The 13,707-nt window shown below is 46.4% G+C and overlaps 1 protein-coding gene across 1 annotated transcript in view; it reads right to left on the bottom strand.

Annotated features, from left to right (window-relative positions):
* Positions 1 to 13,707, bottom strand: part of Ice1 (interactor of little elongation complex ELL subunit 1) — a gene marked incomplete at its 5' end in the record, with an annotated part of 53,684 nt that overhangs the window by 23,497 nt on the left and 16,480 nt on the right. The window contains 5 exons of the mRNA XM_029564254.1: positions 1,352 to 1,764; positions 6,363 to 6,449; positions 11,711 to 11,767; positions 11,851 to 11,890; positions 12,085 to 12,167. Of these exons, the coding sequence (XP_029420114.1) occupies positions 1,352 to 1,764; positions 6,363 to 6,449; positions 11,711 to 11,767; positions 11,851 to 11,890; positions 12,085 to 12,167 (680 nt within the window). The remainder of the gene's footprint in view (positions 1 to 1,351; positions 1,765 to 6,362; positions 6,450 to 11,710; positions 11,768 to 11,850; positions 11,891 to 12,084; positions 12,168 to 13,707) is intronic.

Genomic DNA, 13,707 nt, shown 5'->3' with positions numbered 1-13,707 from the left:
TCAACTCTCCAGTATTTCTACCTCTAAGCTCTCCCTGCCCTGTATGCTGAGCTGCTCAAGAGGCTCTGCTCCTTCCTGAAGGTTGTCGCCCCAGGCTCTACAGCCCCTAGCTCTACTTGCCAGGTGTCACACTCAAGCCCAGGCTAGTGCCTGGGCCAACCATCAATTTGGGGGACTGTGCACAGTTCCTGCAGCACTGCTCATACCAGTGGTGCCCCTTACTCAGTTGTCTCCCCACCCACCCTGCCCTGCATCCAGTCAGAACTCGCCTCTCCTCCAGAACCTTCCACATTCCCAGCCAGTAATTTCCATCTGGGTCAACTCCCGCGACCTCTGCCACTGACTCCATATCTCCACAGCCCCAGGGGAAGGGAATTGAGACTGACAAGTGCCCAAGCAAAGCTGCTCCTGTGGTACCAGCCCCCCACCATCCCCCTCCTGAATTTACGAGGCCATTTCTTGGCTTTCCTCTCCATTCCTTCCCCTACTCTAATGTGTCGGTAGGCAACTGCCCAGGGTCCCCCTGGACTCCCATTTTTGCCCACACCACACATTCTTACTGAAATCCACCAGAGCCATGGACACCCACGGGTTCTCCAAGCCTCAAGGCCACATCTATGTCCAGATGTTACAACCTGGTAACAATGAAGGGTTTCCCTGCTTTTGGACTGTTCTCACTCAGTCATATGGTGACTAGGCTGAGACTTTAAAAGAAAACCTCCCACAGCCTGTGCCCTTGGATTCATTAAGGACCCCATCTCCCTGAGGATAGCACGGAAGCTCCTTATGACGACTGTCATGGCCCTTCTGAAACCATAGCACCTAGCTAGGTGTTCAGAATACAGGAGGCCAAGTCTCCCGAAGGAAGAACCAAAAATGGCATGCAGATCCCCCTTCACGGAGAACAACTTCCTACGAAGCCAATGGAAGCTTTCTACGGCCACGGGAAAGATGAAGACCACATCTGCTGGGGGTGGGGGGAGTTACAGCATCTGCTGAAGGAATTGGATACAGCATCTGCTAAGGGGGGGGGGGGGCCTACAGCATCTGCTGAAGGAGTGGGCTACACAGCCAAAGACCACAGACAGCACATGGAGACCCTGTTTTTAGAAGCTCTGATGAGACACACCGCATTCCTACATGAAACATAATTCAGTGGTGTTTAGAGACAAATGAAAACCAACCCACACAGTGAGGAAAGGTACACTGTACATGCTGACCCACAAAGCCCTGGCTTGTATCACTGCACAGTAAGATCAGAGAAAGTTACACTTTACCAGCAGCTTTTAAAACACCATGGACACAGGACCAACACATCCTCATGGACTTAAAATTCAGAAAACCAACTCACTGGTGCCAGAGCAGAAGGTAAGGGGCCCAGGTGTGGTGACAGCACTGGAGGGGGCGAGGGCACTGGAGACAGGAGAGGAGGGGGTAGTTTGAAGAACTCTATGGCAGCCTGAAGATCATCATCATCGAACACGTGTCCATGGTCAGCAAAGCTGGTCCTGCCCTCGTCTTCGGGAGTCTGCACAGAGACCTCAGGACGCGACTCCCTCGCAACAGCATGCAGGGCTCTAGGACCTGCTTCACCCGGCTGCCCCTCTGCACTGTCACAGGAAGTGTAGTCACCCTCTATCTCCATGGACAGCTTTGTGAGACAAGTGTGTACATCTGAGGGCCCAGCAGGACTGCCATGTGCTGGAGGCAACGCATCATCTTCCCCAGAGTGTCTGGATACGCGGTTTCCTTTGGAAGGTTTTTCTGGGTGGGAGAAGGGAAGAAGTACTTACCATATATTCAATAGTATTGAGAAAAATTAATAAAATAGTTACTAACAGTTCAAAATGCTAGCAGCATTAAAAAGTCAGCAACTTCTAAAATTATCCTAGTAGGGGGCTGAGAGATGGCTCAGCAGTTAAGAGCACCGACTGCTCTTGCAGAGGACCTGATTTCGATTCCCAGCACCCATATGGTAGCTAAGAACTGTCCTTAACTCCAGTTCCAGGGGAATGTGATGTCCTATTCTGACCTCCGTGGCACTGCACGACACGGGTGCACTCACATACATGCAGGCAATACACTCGTACACATAAAATAAAAATAAGAAATAAAATATATTTAAAATTATCTTAGTAGAATGGGGCAGGAATGCAAACTGGGGAGCAAGTCGGCCCCACCCCAACCCAGGCACCTCAGGGCAGAAATCTTGCTGTGTCCCTCACATATGGAGCTTTCCTTCAGCAGCAGAAAGCAGCAGAGAAACAGGGCTGTGCCCAGAAGCTGAGAGGAACACAGTCTTCTCTCTGGAAAGCAACCCATGTCAAGTCTGCCGATAACTCTTCGGCACACAGCGAACGAAACTCCAGTTCAAGACCAGTGGCTATAAGGTTAGGCTTTGGGGGAGTCTTGACTTGGTTGAACTCTAGTTGGTAATGATTTACTAGCCAAACAATAGGGACGAGACCACTATATCTATTATAGTTCAAGCTGTAAGCACTGTACAAAGGATCCAGAGTTCTCTGGAGAAGTGGGCACAGAAAACAGACGGACAGCCGAGACTGGAGCATCTTCCATGACAGGAAAGTGGTCGAAGCAGGGTGAGCATACACAGGGGCATGAGAACCACTCCAAAGCAGCTCCCGTCACACAGGCGAACAGTTATCGGGGCAGCATGAACTACAGAGCATGGAGAAAACAGTCCTGACCATACCACACGCACACGCAGGCAGAGGGAACGGCTCTTCCTTAGCTGAGAATTCTCATCACTAAATGCAGAAGGAGTGACACACAAACACCAAAGGCAACACTGAGGCAGCACTTGAAGGGGAGGAGGTCCACTGTGGACACCACGTCTGGAGGGCAACAGTCAGTGCAATACAGCACATCACCCACCCCCAGCACACAGCCCTGAACAGAAATGGATTTCTGGATGGGACCTGGTATCAGTGATGTGCTCCAGTCAGTTAGGAGGACTGGTAAGGATTCCAGTAGAATTCTTTGCACTATTTCTGTACCTACACTCAGGTGGAAAAAGAAAAAAAGGCAAAGGCTGACACTCTGGTAAGTAAGGTCCCAGCAGTGTCACACCTTCCCTTTACCCCAGAGAAGTTAATGTAAGCAACAGGCTCCCCGAAAGCACATTTTTAAGTGAAAATGTATCAGGAGAAAGACAGCCCTTTTAATAACACTTTACGTTTTAACATAAAATCAAGTTCTGGAGCTGAGAGATGGCTCAGCGGTTTGATTCCCTGCACCCACATGGTGCCTAACAACTGTCTATAACTCCAGTTCCAGGGGATCTGACGCCCCCTTCTGACCTCCACAGACACTGCGTGACACAGGTGCACTTACATATATGCAGGCAAAACACTCATACACATAAAATAAAAATTAGATTTTTTTTTTTTTAAATCAAGTGCTTCAAATGGGACTACTGAATGGTACAGAAGGCACGGGCAGGTAGTGGGATCAACTCTAAAGTACAGAGAGGGACCTTGGAGTTTCAAGTGCCACCTACCTGCTGTCACGGCAATCCAGACAGTGAACTGAAGCATCTACTAAAAAGAACCAATCCCACATGCCACTGTGTATCTGACAGGTTCTGGCCCTGGCAGAGCAATCAGCAGCTTGCCTGTCCATGCCTCTGAGGGACTCTGACCTCAGATGGGTTTGGGAGGACAATGCAGTGCTCCTGTTTCTACTGACAGAGCACTTCAGTACCATAGTGGCTAGTCTGCAGACGTGTAAAGAACACGTGAACTAAGAAGCACTTCTGTATAATGTGGTAGAGCCATTTTCTTCCCTTCCAGTAAGAATGACATCTATTTCCAACCAAAAATATGAGTAGACTGTGAGAACATGGTAGAATTTCTCCACAACATCCTTCTCCAACTTAACGTGTCTAGGCAAAGGAAATGGAAAAATATACGAAAAGTTAATTGCTGGTGGATCAATCAAACTCATGAAAATGGTTTTTAAAACTGCTTATGCTTCTGAGAGCTTTTCCAGACTTGTCCTAGTGAGCCCTTTCCATCACCTCTCCATAACCCTATCTCAGCTCTCAGGCCCTCCAGGGTGGTGAGGATCCTCGCACTCCGGACTTGCAGGGTGAGTTTTTCACACCTCTCAGAATCTCGGCCCTTAGGCCTGCTCCAGTTATTAGGATCCTTGAGGGACCCAAAACTCTGAGCTCTCCCAGCCTGACCTTGCCAACCTGTTCACCTAGGAGACGCCTAGGCTACGCTGATAGTCCAGGACTATGGAGTCAATTCTAGAATCTCATCTCAAAAGATATCCCTAGCTGAACCTGAGACTACATTTTACACCTCATCTGTACATCAACTGAATGCCAAGCACTACTCAGCTGGCCATAACCTGACACAAGTTGGAGAAACAGCAAACAGTGATGCAAACAACCATTCACAATAGATGAGATTGTCTATCCATACCAAGAAACACCACCAGCAATGTAAGCCCAGATGCATAGGCGTCACCAAAAAACACCAACAAGAATAACCAAGATATTATGTCTCCTCCGGAAATTAGCACCCCATCACAATGTGTCCCGAGAAAGGCATCCTGGTGGATACACAAAACAATGGTTTCAAAATAGCGATTATGAGTATGTTCAAGGAACTGAAAGGAGAGGAGTAATGGGCTGAACGGAGACCATGACATACAGTGAATGAGGTAACTAACACAATTCAGAACATGAAACTAGAGTTCGATAAAGAAAACTTGAAAAAGTCAGGAATGCAAACAAAAAAGCTCAGAGGAACATGTACAAAGGAAGGGAGGGAACAAGCAGAGAGGGTCAGACCTGGAACACACTGGGGGAGGGGGTCACTCAGAGAGGAGGGCAACTCCAAACAAACGAGGCACAGAGTATGTTAAGATCCCTGGGACCTTGTAAGAAGACCAAACCTATAGATCACAGGCAGAGAAGGAGGAGAAACCCAGGTCTAAGGCGCAGAAAATATCTTTAACATAAGAAAACGTCCCAAATCTAGGGAAAGAGATCCTAGTAAGGTACAAGTGGCTGGCAGACAGTACGTAGACAGGACCAGAAAAGAAACTCAAGTCATATAATAGTCAGAACACTAAAGTGCAGAACAAAGAAAGTATGTTGAAAGCTGTGAGAAAGAGCAAGTCACATACAAAGGCAGGCCATCAGAGTAACAGCTGACTTTTCAAAGGAGACTAAAAAAGCCAGAAGGGCTTGGACCCACGTCCTGCAAGTCATGAAGAGACAGCTGCCAGCCCAGACTGCTAAACCCAAAAAAACGATCACTTCGATTGAAGGAAAAAAACTTTCAATGATTAAAAGCAGATTTAAGGAATTTATGTCCTCAAAACAGCTCTAGAGAGAATATTCAACAGAATACTTCAGTGTGAAGGGAGGACTAAACACTCTCAAGAGGGCACAAAAATAAGTAACTTATCCCAGAATACTAAACCAAAAAAGGTCTAAGAAAACAGCACTACAACACCAACATAACAGAAATTAATAAACATTGGTCAATAATAACTCAATATTAATGGTCTCAACATCCCAGTAAAAAGACAGAGTGATTGGATTAGAAAACAGGATCCATTGATTTGTTGCCTCCAGGAAACATACCTCACCACCAATGATCAACACCACCTTAGGGTGAAAGGATGGAAAAAAATTAATGCGTCTCTCAACTTTCACCAGAGACACTTCCTTATACAGTAGATGGTGATTAACACAGAGACCCACAACCAGCCAACATGTAGAGTAAGAGGCTGCAGACTGCTTATCACTGAACAGGACACCTGTATCCAATTCCTGCCTCCCAAGGCTCACGGACCATTGCAGAAGACAGGGCAGAAAGGTCTGTAAGAGCCAGAGGCAGTGGCTCTTTCTCACAGGGAAACAGTTCTCCAGACAGCTGGGCAGTTACACATGAACTCACAGCAACGGTGACAGGATGCACAGGGCCCACAAAAGCTCAAAGCAGACAAAATAGACATGGGTAAGAAACCCCCACCCCGACTTGAGAAACTACTGACAACAGGTAGCTGCTGGGAAGGGGAGAGTTAGTCTCTCTGAAGGGTGCTGACTCTTGGCAGGTTGACCCGGCTCCAGTGGATGAACCCACACTGAAAGGCATTTGGGGACACAAAATGACTCTATAACCTTTATTGACATATATAAATATATGCTGGGATCAAAAGTTCCACTGAAAGGAATGCAGTCTGCACAGCCCGACAAGTGCCCTCCATTCCACACCGTTCTTACACTGCTGGCTCTGAGTTGGCAGACTGAGGGCTGCAGTAACCTGTGATGAACACTTTCACTTTCATACCTGAACTGTGCTGCTGCAAACCTCTCTCACCTGGGACATGCCGGCTGCCTTCCCCAGGTAGCCTGTGTGCTGTGTTCACGCAGAGCCATAGCTCTTTCAGGAGCAGTTTCACTTTTCCTGTGAAAGGGCAAAACATCAAAGTCAGATCACTTGACTGAGCCCACACAAAGCCCAAACAACCATGTGAAACAGCTTATTACCAACTTAGGAAGCATCCTGAGGGCTTCCTGACACTCAGCCACTGTGTACAACTCAGTAAATTAGTAACAAAAAACTAGACGATGGATTTGCTAAAAATTAAAGACTGCACAGGTTTGCTCTTTTTCTTTTCTTCAGGAGGAAGGACCAAGAAAATCAAATCGTCTGTTATCGAAGGGTTCTGGCGCCTTTCTCTAGTCACAGGACAAACAACCTTGTATGTGAAACACTGATAAAGGATGACAACACAATCTAATTAAAACTCAACTGGTAGTAACCTTAAGTATCTGGTAATTCGAGGCCACCTCAAAGTGCTATTACGGCTTCCTTAAACTAAGTTTCTACGTAAACATTTATTGAAATCAGTAAAATCTTTAATCTAGGTAAAGAAGATTGAGTAGATCAACCTTTCACCTTAAAATATCTCTGGGTAATCAATCACAGATTTTAAAACAGAGTAGTCCTGTTAAGGAAGGAAACCCAGTCACTCCGAAAGGGGTCCACAGAGAGGGGAGGGAGAAAGGCACTGAGTCCATCTGAACAGTTGGCCTGTTAACTTTCCCTAGTCCAGATCAGCCTGGTTACAACTGTGTGAAGTTCTAGAAGTCTAAGTTCCAATATTCTGTGACTGAGTAACTTATCTATATTGTAATTTAACCTACCAAATACAGCCTGCTTCCAAATACTAGAATTCCTTTGCCTAAATGGCCTGACTGGGATCCTGGCTTAGTACGTATACCCAAAGCAGCAAACAGGAACCTTGAAAAAAAAAAAAACAAAAGCAAAAAAAAAAAAAAAAACCAAGCTACTTTCCAACCTCAAAGTAGCTGATCACCAGAGCTCTGCCTACTCCTAGGGATGGTAGCTGATCATCAGAGCTCTGCCTACTCCTAGGGATGGTAGCTGATCATCAGAGCTCTGCCTACTCCTAGGGATGGTAGCTGATCACCAGAGCTCTGTGGCATCAGTGTTCAGTTGAAAAGATAAAACATCATTCAATCAACGCTACACCTATTGTTAATCCTTTAAAATGCTTCTATCACAAACTCAAGTCTTGTGATTTTCCTGACTGCTTCCACTCCCCTGACTGTGTGTGAACAAAATGCATCTTTCTTTATGACCCGGTTATAGGAACACTGTTATTATTCTAACACCTACTTCCCCTCATGAGCCGTGACCAGCCATCCACTCTTTTCCACTGAATGCCTTGCTGGATTTCAAGTGACACTCGCTATAAATATGTCTGGGATGACTGGCATTCCTATGCTCTGAGCCTTCTCACACAGGAAGGGGTTGAGTGATTACTGCAGAGCTTGTAGCTCTACAGTCCCACTCTCCTGTGGACGCTGCACTGCCCCAGGTCTTTAAATACCAACGACTGAAGCACCATTTGTAAACAGCTGCAGTACTCCACTCATCTTCCCGCAGGGCAATGGCACCCTGGGGGGTCACGGCACATCCCACAATTGTGTCCCACACAGCTTCCAATTCTGTTTCCAAGGGAGTCTTCTGGACACACTTGTCAGAATGCTGAAATCAGGACAAGTCTGATTGGTGTTTACCAGCTACTTGGGTAGGGCTTCCAGTACACACAGACCAGAAGTAACAGGAAGCATTCCTACTTGACAGTGCCGACTTCACTTTGAACGCTTCACTTTTTCCACATTCAATCTTTTTCATCTCAGCAAATTATTTTTAAATTAGAAATGGGCTGAACTGAGTTAGAAGAACCACCTTTGAATCAGTTGTAATATTCCTGAGATAAATCCTTGTCATGGATACTCTGCATGCCAAACAGCTCCTGGACGCCATGCCTTAACGTGGCGTGTAGCTGCATTGTTAGGGGCAGCTCAGGTCTCCAGGGTGTGTGCTGTCACTCTCGGTTGGTTTTGCTGCAAGTAATGCTACTTCAGAAATGCACGGACACCCCGTGCTCTGCTGACCTCTCCAATGGTAAGCTGACAAAGAACACACCGAATTTTCACTGAAGGTTTAGAAGCTCCATAACCACCTGGATCTGCTTGGACATGGAAATGGGACCATTCCTACATATTCCTGTTTGTTTCTGTTCAAGTTGCAACAACCAGGCTGAGTGGATCTGAGCACCTTCTCCTGAAAGACAGAAGGTCCATTTCCTCTACTCTTCACATTGAATACAACACGAGGAACTCAGAACCCTGCCATGTGGAAGAGGAAATTCTCATAGCTTTCACAGTCCACGTGCTGGTTGTCTCTGTTTTTCACCTTGTTTCTGTGGAGTTGCTGCTTCTCCTGCTGCAAAGACCCCGCATTTCCAACAGTCCCGGTGTTCCAGCTGCTTTGCTTTGACTTACGGAGTAGAGGAGATTTTATCAGTACCTTATAAATGATCATCTTGGGGCTGGAGAGATGTTCAGCAGTTAAGAGCACTGGCTGCTTTTGCAGAGGCCCTGGGTGCGATTCCCACCACCCACACAGTGGTTAACAATCATTACTAATCCAGTTCCGGGTGAGTTTGACGCCCTCTTCTGAGCTCCACAGGCACTGCATGACACGGGTGCACTTACATGTATGCAGGCAATACAGTCATACACATAAATGTAAGTATCTAAGGAGTGACCCCTGGCAGCTGTGTTTCGCACAGCTGGGCGTAGGCAGTGCTCACCTCTACTTCAGACACACCGCTCCAGGCTTTTAGTGTACAAGATGTATTCTCTTAATGGTAACTGCCTTTAAGCAACTTCAACATGATCCACGTGGATCTGTCCCCAAGCTTGGATTCTTCGGGCCTCTCTGCTTCCACACTGGTGCTGCTTAAGCTCCTTCAGCCAACGGCACCTTTCTGCTTCCTGTGACTTGAGGTGTATGTCCCATTAGCATGTCAGAGGGGAGCTGTATGTAAGCAGCTGCTGTCCTACCGTGTGGACACACTGCACGCTTCCTCCTCCTGTCTCTACCTTCCCACCGGCTCTGTCCACCCCTCAGAGAGCTCCAGCGACGACCACTGGGATACCAGCTCCATCCTGAGATCTTGTCTTCTGTGTCACCTCTGGGGCTGGCCCTTTTGCACTCTGTTCTTACTCCTCCATTTCATCCAGGGTCACTCAGTCATGTGATTCCAGCAGCCTGTGGATGTGTTCTTAGACATTCTCTAAGAAACTAATTCAGGCTTGAACATTTACTCTTATCCACAATTTAATACGGGTTCCTTGGTCTTCGAGAATCTAAGGGCTTTTTCTTGTCATCTCTCTTTCTCAGATTTATGGTGGACAGTTTGGGCAACACTGATGCAGACAACCTTCTCAGCAACACTTCCAGCTCTGCCCTCCAGCAGAGTGCAGGCTCTCCTCCTGAGTCCTGCCTTCAGGAGAGCGGGCAGAGTGGGGAGTACGTCGGGCTCACATGCTGTGCATAAACGCGTGGGATACAAGTGCTCACCCTTACACAGCCATGACCACCCAGTCACTTAACCTCTATCACATCTCAATCACACTGAGTAGCTACACTTGGGCCACAGTTTCTGGACAAAACCCAAACAACAGTCTCTGTAACCTGCGGGCTGGTACAGCCTCACCCTGATCATTACTGGCGAACGTTAGTCCTCTGCTCTTTCTCCACCTCCCAGTCTTGACATCAGTGAAGCTGCTCTCTTTGCAGCTGTGATCTCGGCTTCTCACACTCCTTAGTCATCTTCTCCAGTGGTGCCTAGCTGCTCAGTTGCCTGGGAAATGCTTTTAGAGACAGTTTCACTCTGTAGCCTAGTTGGTTTCTAACTCAGGATCCTCTTGCCCAGCCTCCCAGCTACTGTACCCAGCAAGAGGGCTACTTCTTTTTATCTGAGCCTTTTCTATTGGGCTTTGGAAGGACCAGTGGCCCTTGAGCAACCCTTATAAAGGAATGTCAATTCAACAAGCTTGTGTCAAATTTATCAGTTTCTTCCCAAAGTTAAGCATTAAGAGAGAAAAGCACTGAGGGATCTTGTAAGAACTAGGGATCAAATGCAAAGTCAACAGCTGACTTCATTTAATTACTTGAAAAAGTAAAATGCAAAACAGACAATATTCTTGTCCTCCATAAGGTGGGTGAAAACGCAACATGAGCTGATCTGACCTGAGATAGTAACAAGCTCTTTGGGGTTTAAAAAAAAAAAAAAAAAAAAAAAAAGAAAATATTCTTTCCCCCATAAGGTGGGTGAAAACCCCACAAGAGCTGATCTTGCCTTAGATAATAAAAAACTCTTTGGGGTTTAAAAAAAAAAAAAAAAAAAAAAGAGAGAAAAAAAGCCAAGGATTTAAGGACGGGAGGGAGGCTTTGAACAGAGCGCGGGGGACAATTCACCTCAACGCTGACCACGGGCTTTTAGGAAGCAGAGACATGTTCCACACAAGGGCACCACGTGCAATACCGCATCAGTGATAGCAACCACCAGCACCCAGGCAGCTGAAAGGTGGGAACTAGCAAAGGCTTAAGGAAAGAAAACAACTTATTTTCTGAATTCAAAAAAATTTAAAAGGGAAAAGGACTTCAAGAGACACCACGCTTGCATAAACTGAAAACTTCTGGTCATGCCTACTTGGAAAAAAGCAGCATCTTGTGGCATTAAAACACCTTCATCTACTATCAAAACATTGAATTTTATCTTCACAAAACTCTTGTGAGACGGAAAAACAGAAATTCGAATTCGTATCTTCATTTTATGGTCTATTTTGTGAACATGAAAAGGAAGTGAGCAACCAAGAGTCAGACAACAGGAGTGTCTGAGCACAGGCCAATCTCTCAGCTGCAAGTCTGAGCTGTCTCACCGGTGTGTGTGGCAGCTTGTGCTGCGACCACCACTGTCCACTTTTCTATGACCTTGCTGGTCTTCTCATCCTCAGAAAACAGTGATCCACTTCTCTGCCTGACTTCACTGCTTTGGCACCCAGGAAATTCAAAGAATTAATCTGATAAATTGTAATCTAGAGAAAAAACCTATACTAACTGAGAAGTATGGAAATTACCTACCTCTCCTCTCCCAAACAATGTTTTTTTGACTCTTTCATTCACATTATTTAATGAGAATAAGTCGGTTTTATGTACAGGTGCATATGTACATGCAAGAATCTAATGACCATCCCAAATAACACAAGGCTCCTTCCAACACAAAGTATCTACAAACTGTAAGTAGTACACAAAATCAAAGCAAAGTGCTGTGTACTCACTTTTATCCACACTTCCATAGGAATCACTTGAAATCTGTGTTCCAACATGTCTCAACTCTAAAAACACAAGGGGAAACAGCTTACAACAAATCCTACACAGCAAAACTGAATTTGCACGTAAGCCCCCACTGCATACTCACCCTTTTCATTTTTCTGTTTAGAGACTTCATCAAGCCTTTCCTGTGTGGGGGGAGGGCGATACCAAGAGTGAGCGAGCTGGACGGGAGCAGACAATGCTGCACATGCACAGGGGCAAGGGAACTGATGTGACGACTAGGGCACCAGGTGGCCCGGGGCCCGACTCCTGTGAGTCACAGCACAGATGCCACAGGAGCCCCTAAGGGATTTCTTGTGCACATTATTTTTTTCAGTACCTGTGTCTTCTTAAATTCTTTTTCGAGTATTTTCTTTTCATTCCTCAGTTGCTTGAAGTCTTGAGTTTGCTTAACAGCAGCCTCTGTGTTTAACAGTGTATCAAAGCAAAGAGAAAAATAATGTATCAACTATAGGGACAATGGACCGCTCAAATGTAATCCGGTGCTGCCTTTTCTCAGAGCTTGGAGACATATGCCACAGTTACTGCACCTTCACTTTTATGAGAGAGGGCTATATACAGGAGTTGTTTTTTTTAAACTCCCATTTATATGAAACTACGTTAAGTGACAAAGGCCTTAAGAATCTTCCACAATAATCCCAAACCTTCCAAGCGGGAATCCAGTTGATCAGGGAGGGTGTGACAGAATTCCTGATTTTCTGCTTTAACCATCAACCACCTTGGGGACTTGAGAACTGCACAGTCCCAGAGTCAGGTGACCCTCCTCTCAGTATGTGGTAAGCATGGGGTAAGATTACCCTCTTCTTCTGTGCTGTGGACAGTGCTATCCTTTCCTGGAATTTCCTTCATCAAGTCAACCGAGCCTAATCCCGCACAGCTTCCTTAGCGACCAACTCTCCAGGGGCTGACAGTTCTCCAGACCTCAGACTGCAAGCACGCTAGTCATTCATTCATTTTTGGTTTAAAGCACCACACAGTCCTCACAATACTGAGAGTCCACCCAGAACTGACACTGTGGACGTGCTTATACAGTAAGAAAGCAAAGTCTCACAGAACAAGCAAGGTTCCTCGTCTCCTAAACAAGGTTGACTTCCCTCAACAGTCGTTACTGTGCCATGTCACTGCCCAGAGAAAAACATTTCTGTCAGATGGAAAATAAAGACCGCCTCAATGGGCAGTGTGTTCTCAAAGCCACACGCGTCACTTCACAAGCACTCTGAGTCTCTTCAACACCTTTCTTTACACACTGGTCTCCACTCACTGGAACGGGAAGGTGATACTCGGAGCTCAGTACTGCCCTGACCGCCTACTGCCAGCACTGGTGAGGAGGTTAGCACACCACCTGTAGGACCTCCGCCCCACTAGCGGCCAGGAGCCCTTTTCAGGCACTAGTGCCCACGGGCCTGACGGAAGTGACCTCTCCCTCACGTACTGAATGGGAAGGCCCCATTTCTGAAGCAGAGCACAGCCAGCATGATGCTGGAAGCCCACTGTGGGAAGACAGTTCAAGACTATGCTGGGCAGAGACAGGGAGGGCATAGCCACTGCCCCTTCCTGATACCATGTCCCCATCTAAATGTACGACAATGGAGAGAAAAGCACAGACAACGGCCCCATTCTTGGTGATGGGCAGTGAGATGCGCAGACCTCACAGACTCCGGTGTGTCTTCACACTGTCTACTCAGAGACTACAAGTCCTTATTTAGGGGGTGTGGGTCCATCGGTGTAAAGCACTTCACAGACATCTGAACTATCTAAATCAGTTTCTTGACATACAAAGTGGTAACCTTTTCTCGTAATCATGGGATTTTAATAGGAAAAAATGAAATACCCACAAAATTGAACTTCCAAAATGAAATAATTTCGTTAGTCATTGTTTTTTTTTACAGCGAAAAATTACAGCACAAACTGTTACTCTGAGCAGCTCCCGCACAGCCCGCAG

This window comes from Nannospalax galili, unplaced genomic scaffold (genome assembly GCF_000622305.1).
Source record: "Nannospalax galili isolate Female #2095 unplaced genomic scaffold, S.galili_v1.0 scaffold197, whole genome shotgun sequence".
Taxonomy (NCBI): Eukaryota; Metazoa; Chordata; class Mammalia; order Rodentia; family Spalacidae; genus Nannospalax; species Nannospalax galili.
This window is presented reverse-complemented; position numbering and strand designations above follow the sequence as displayed.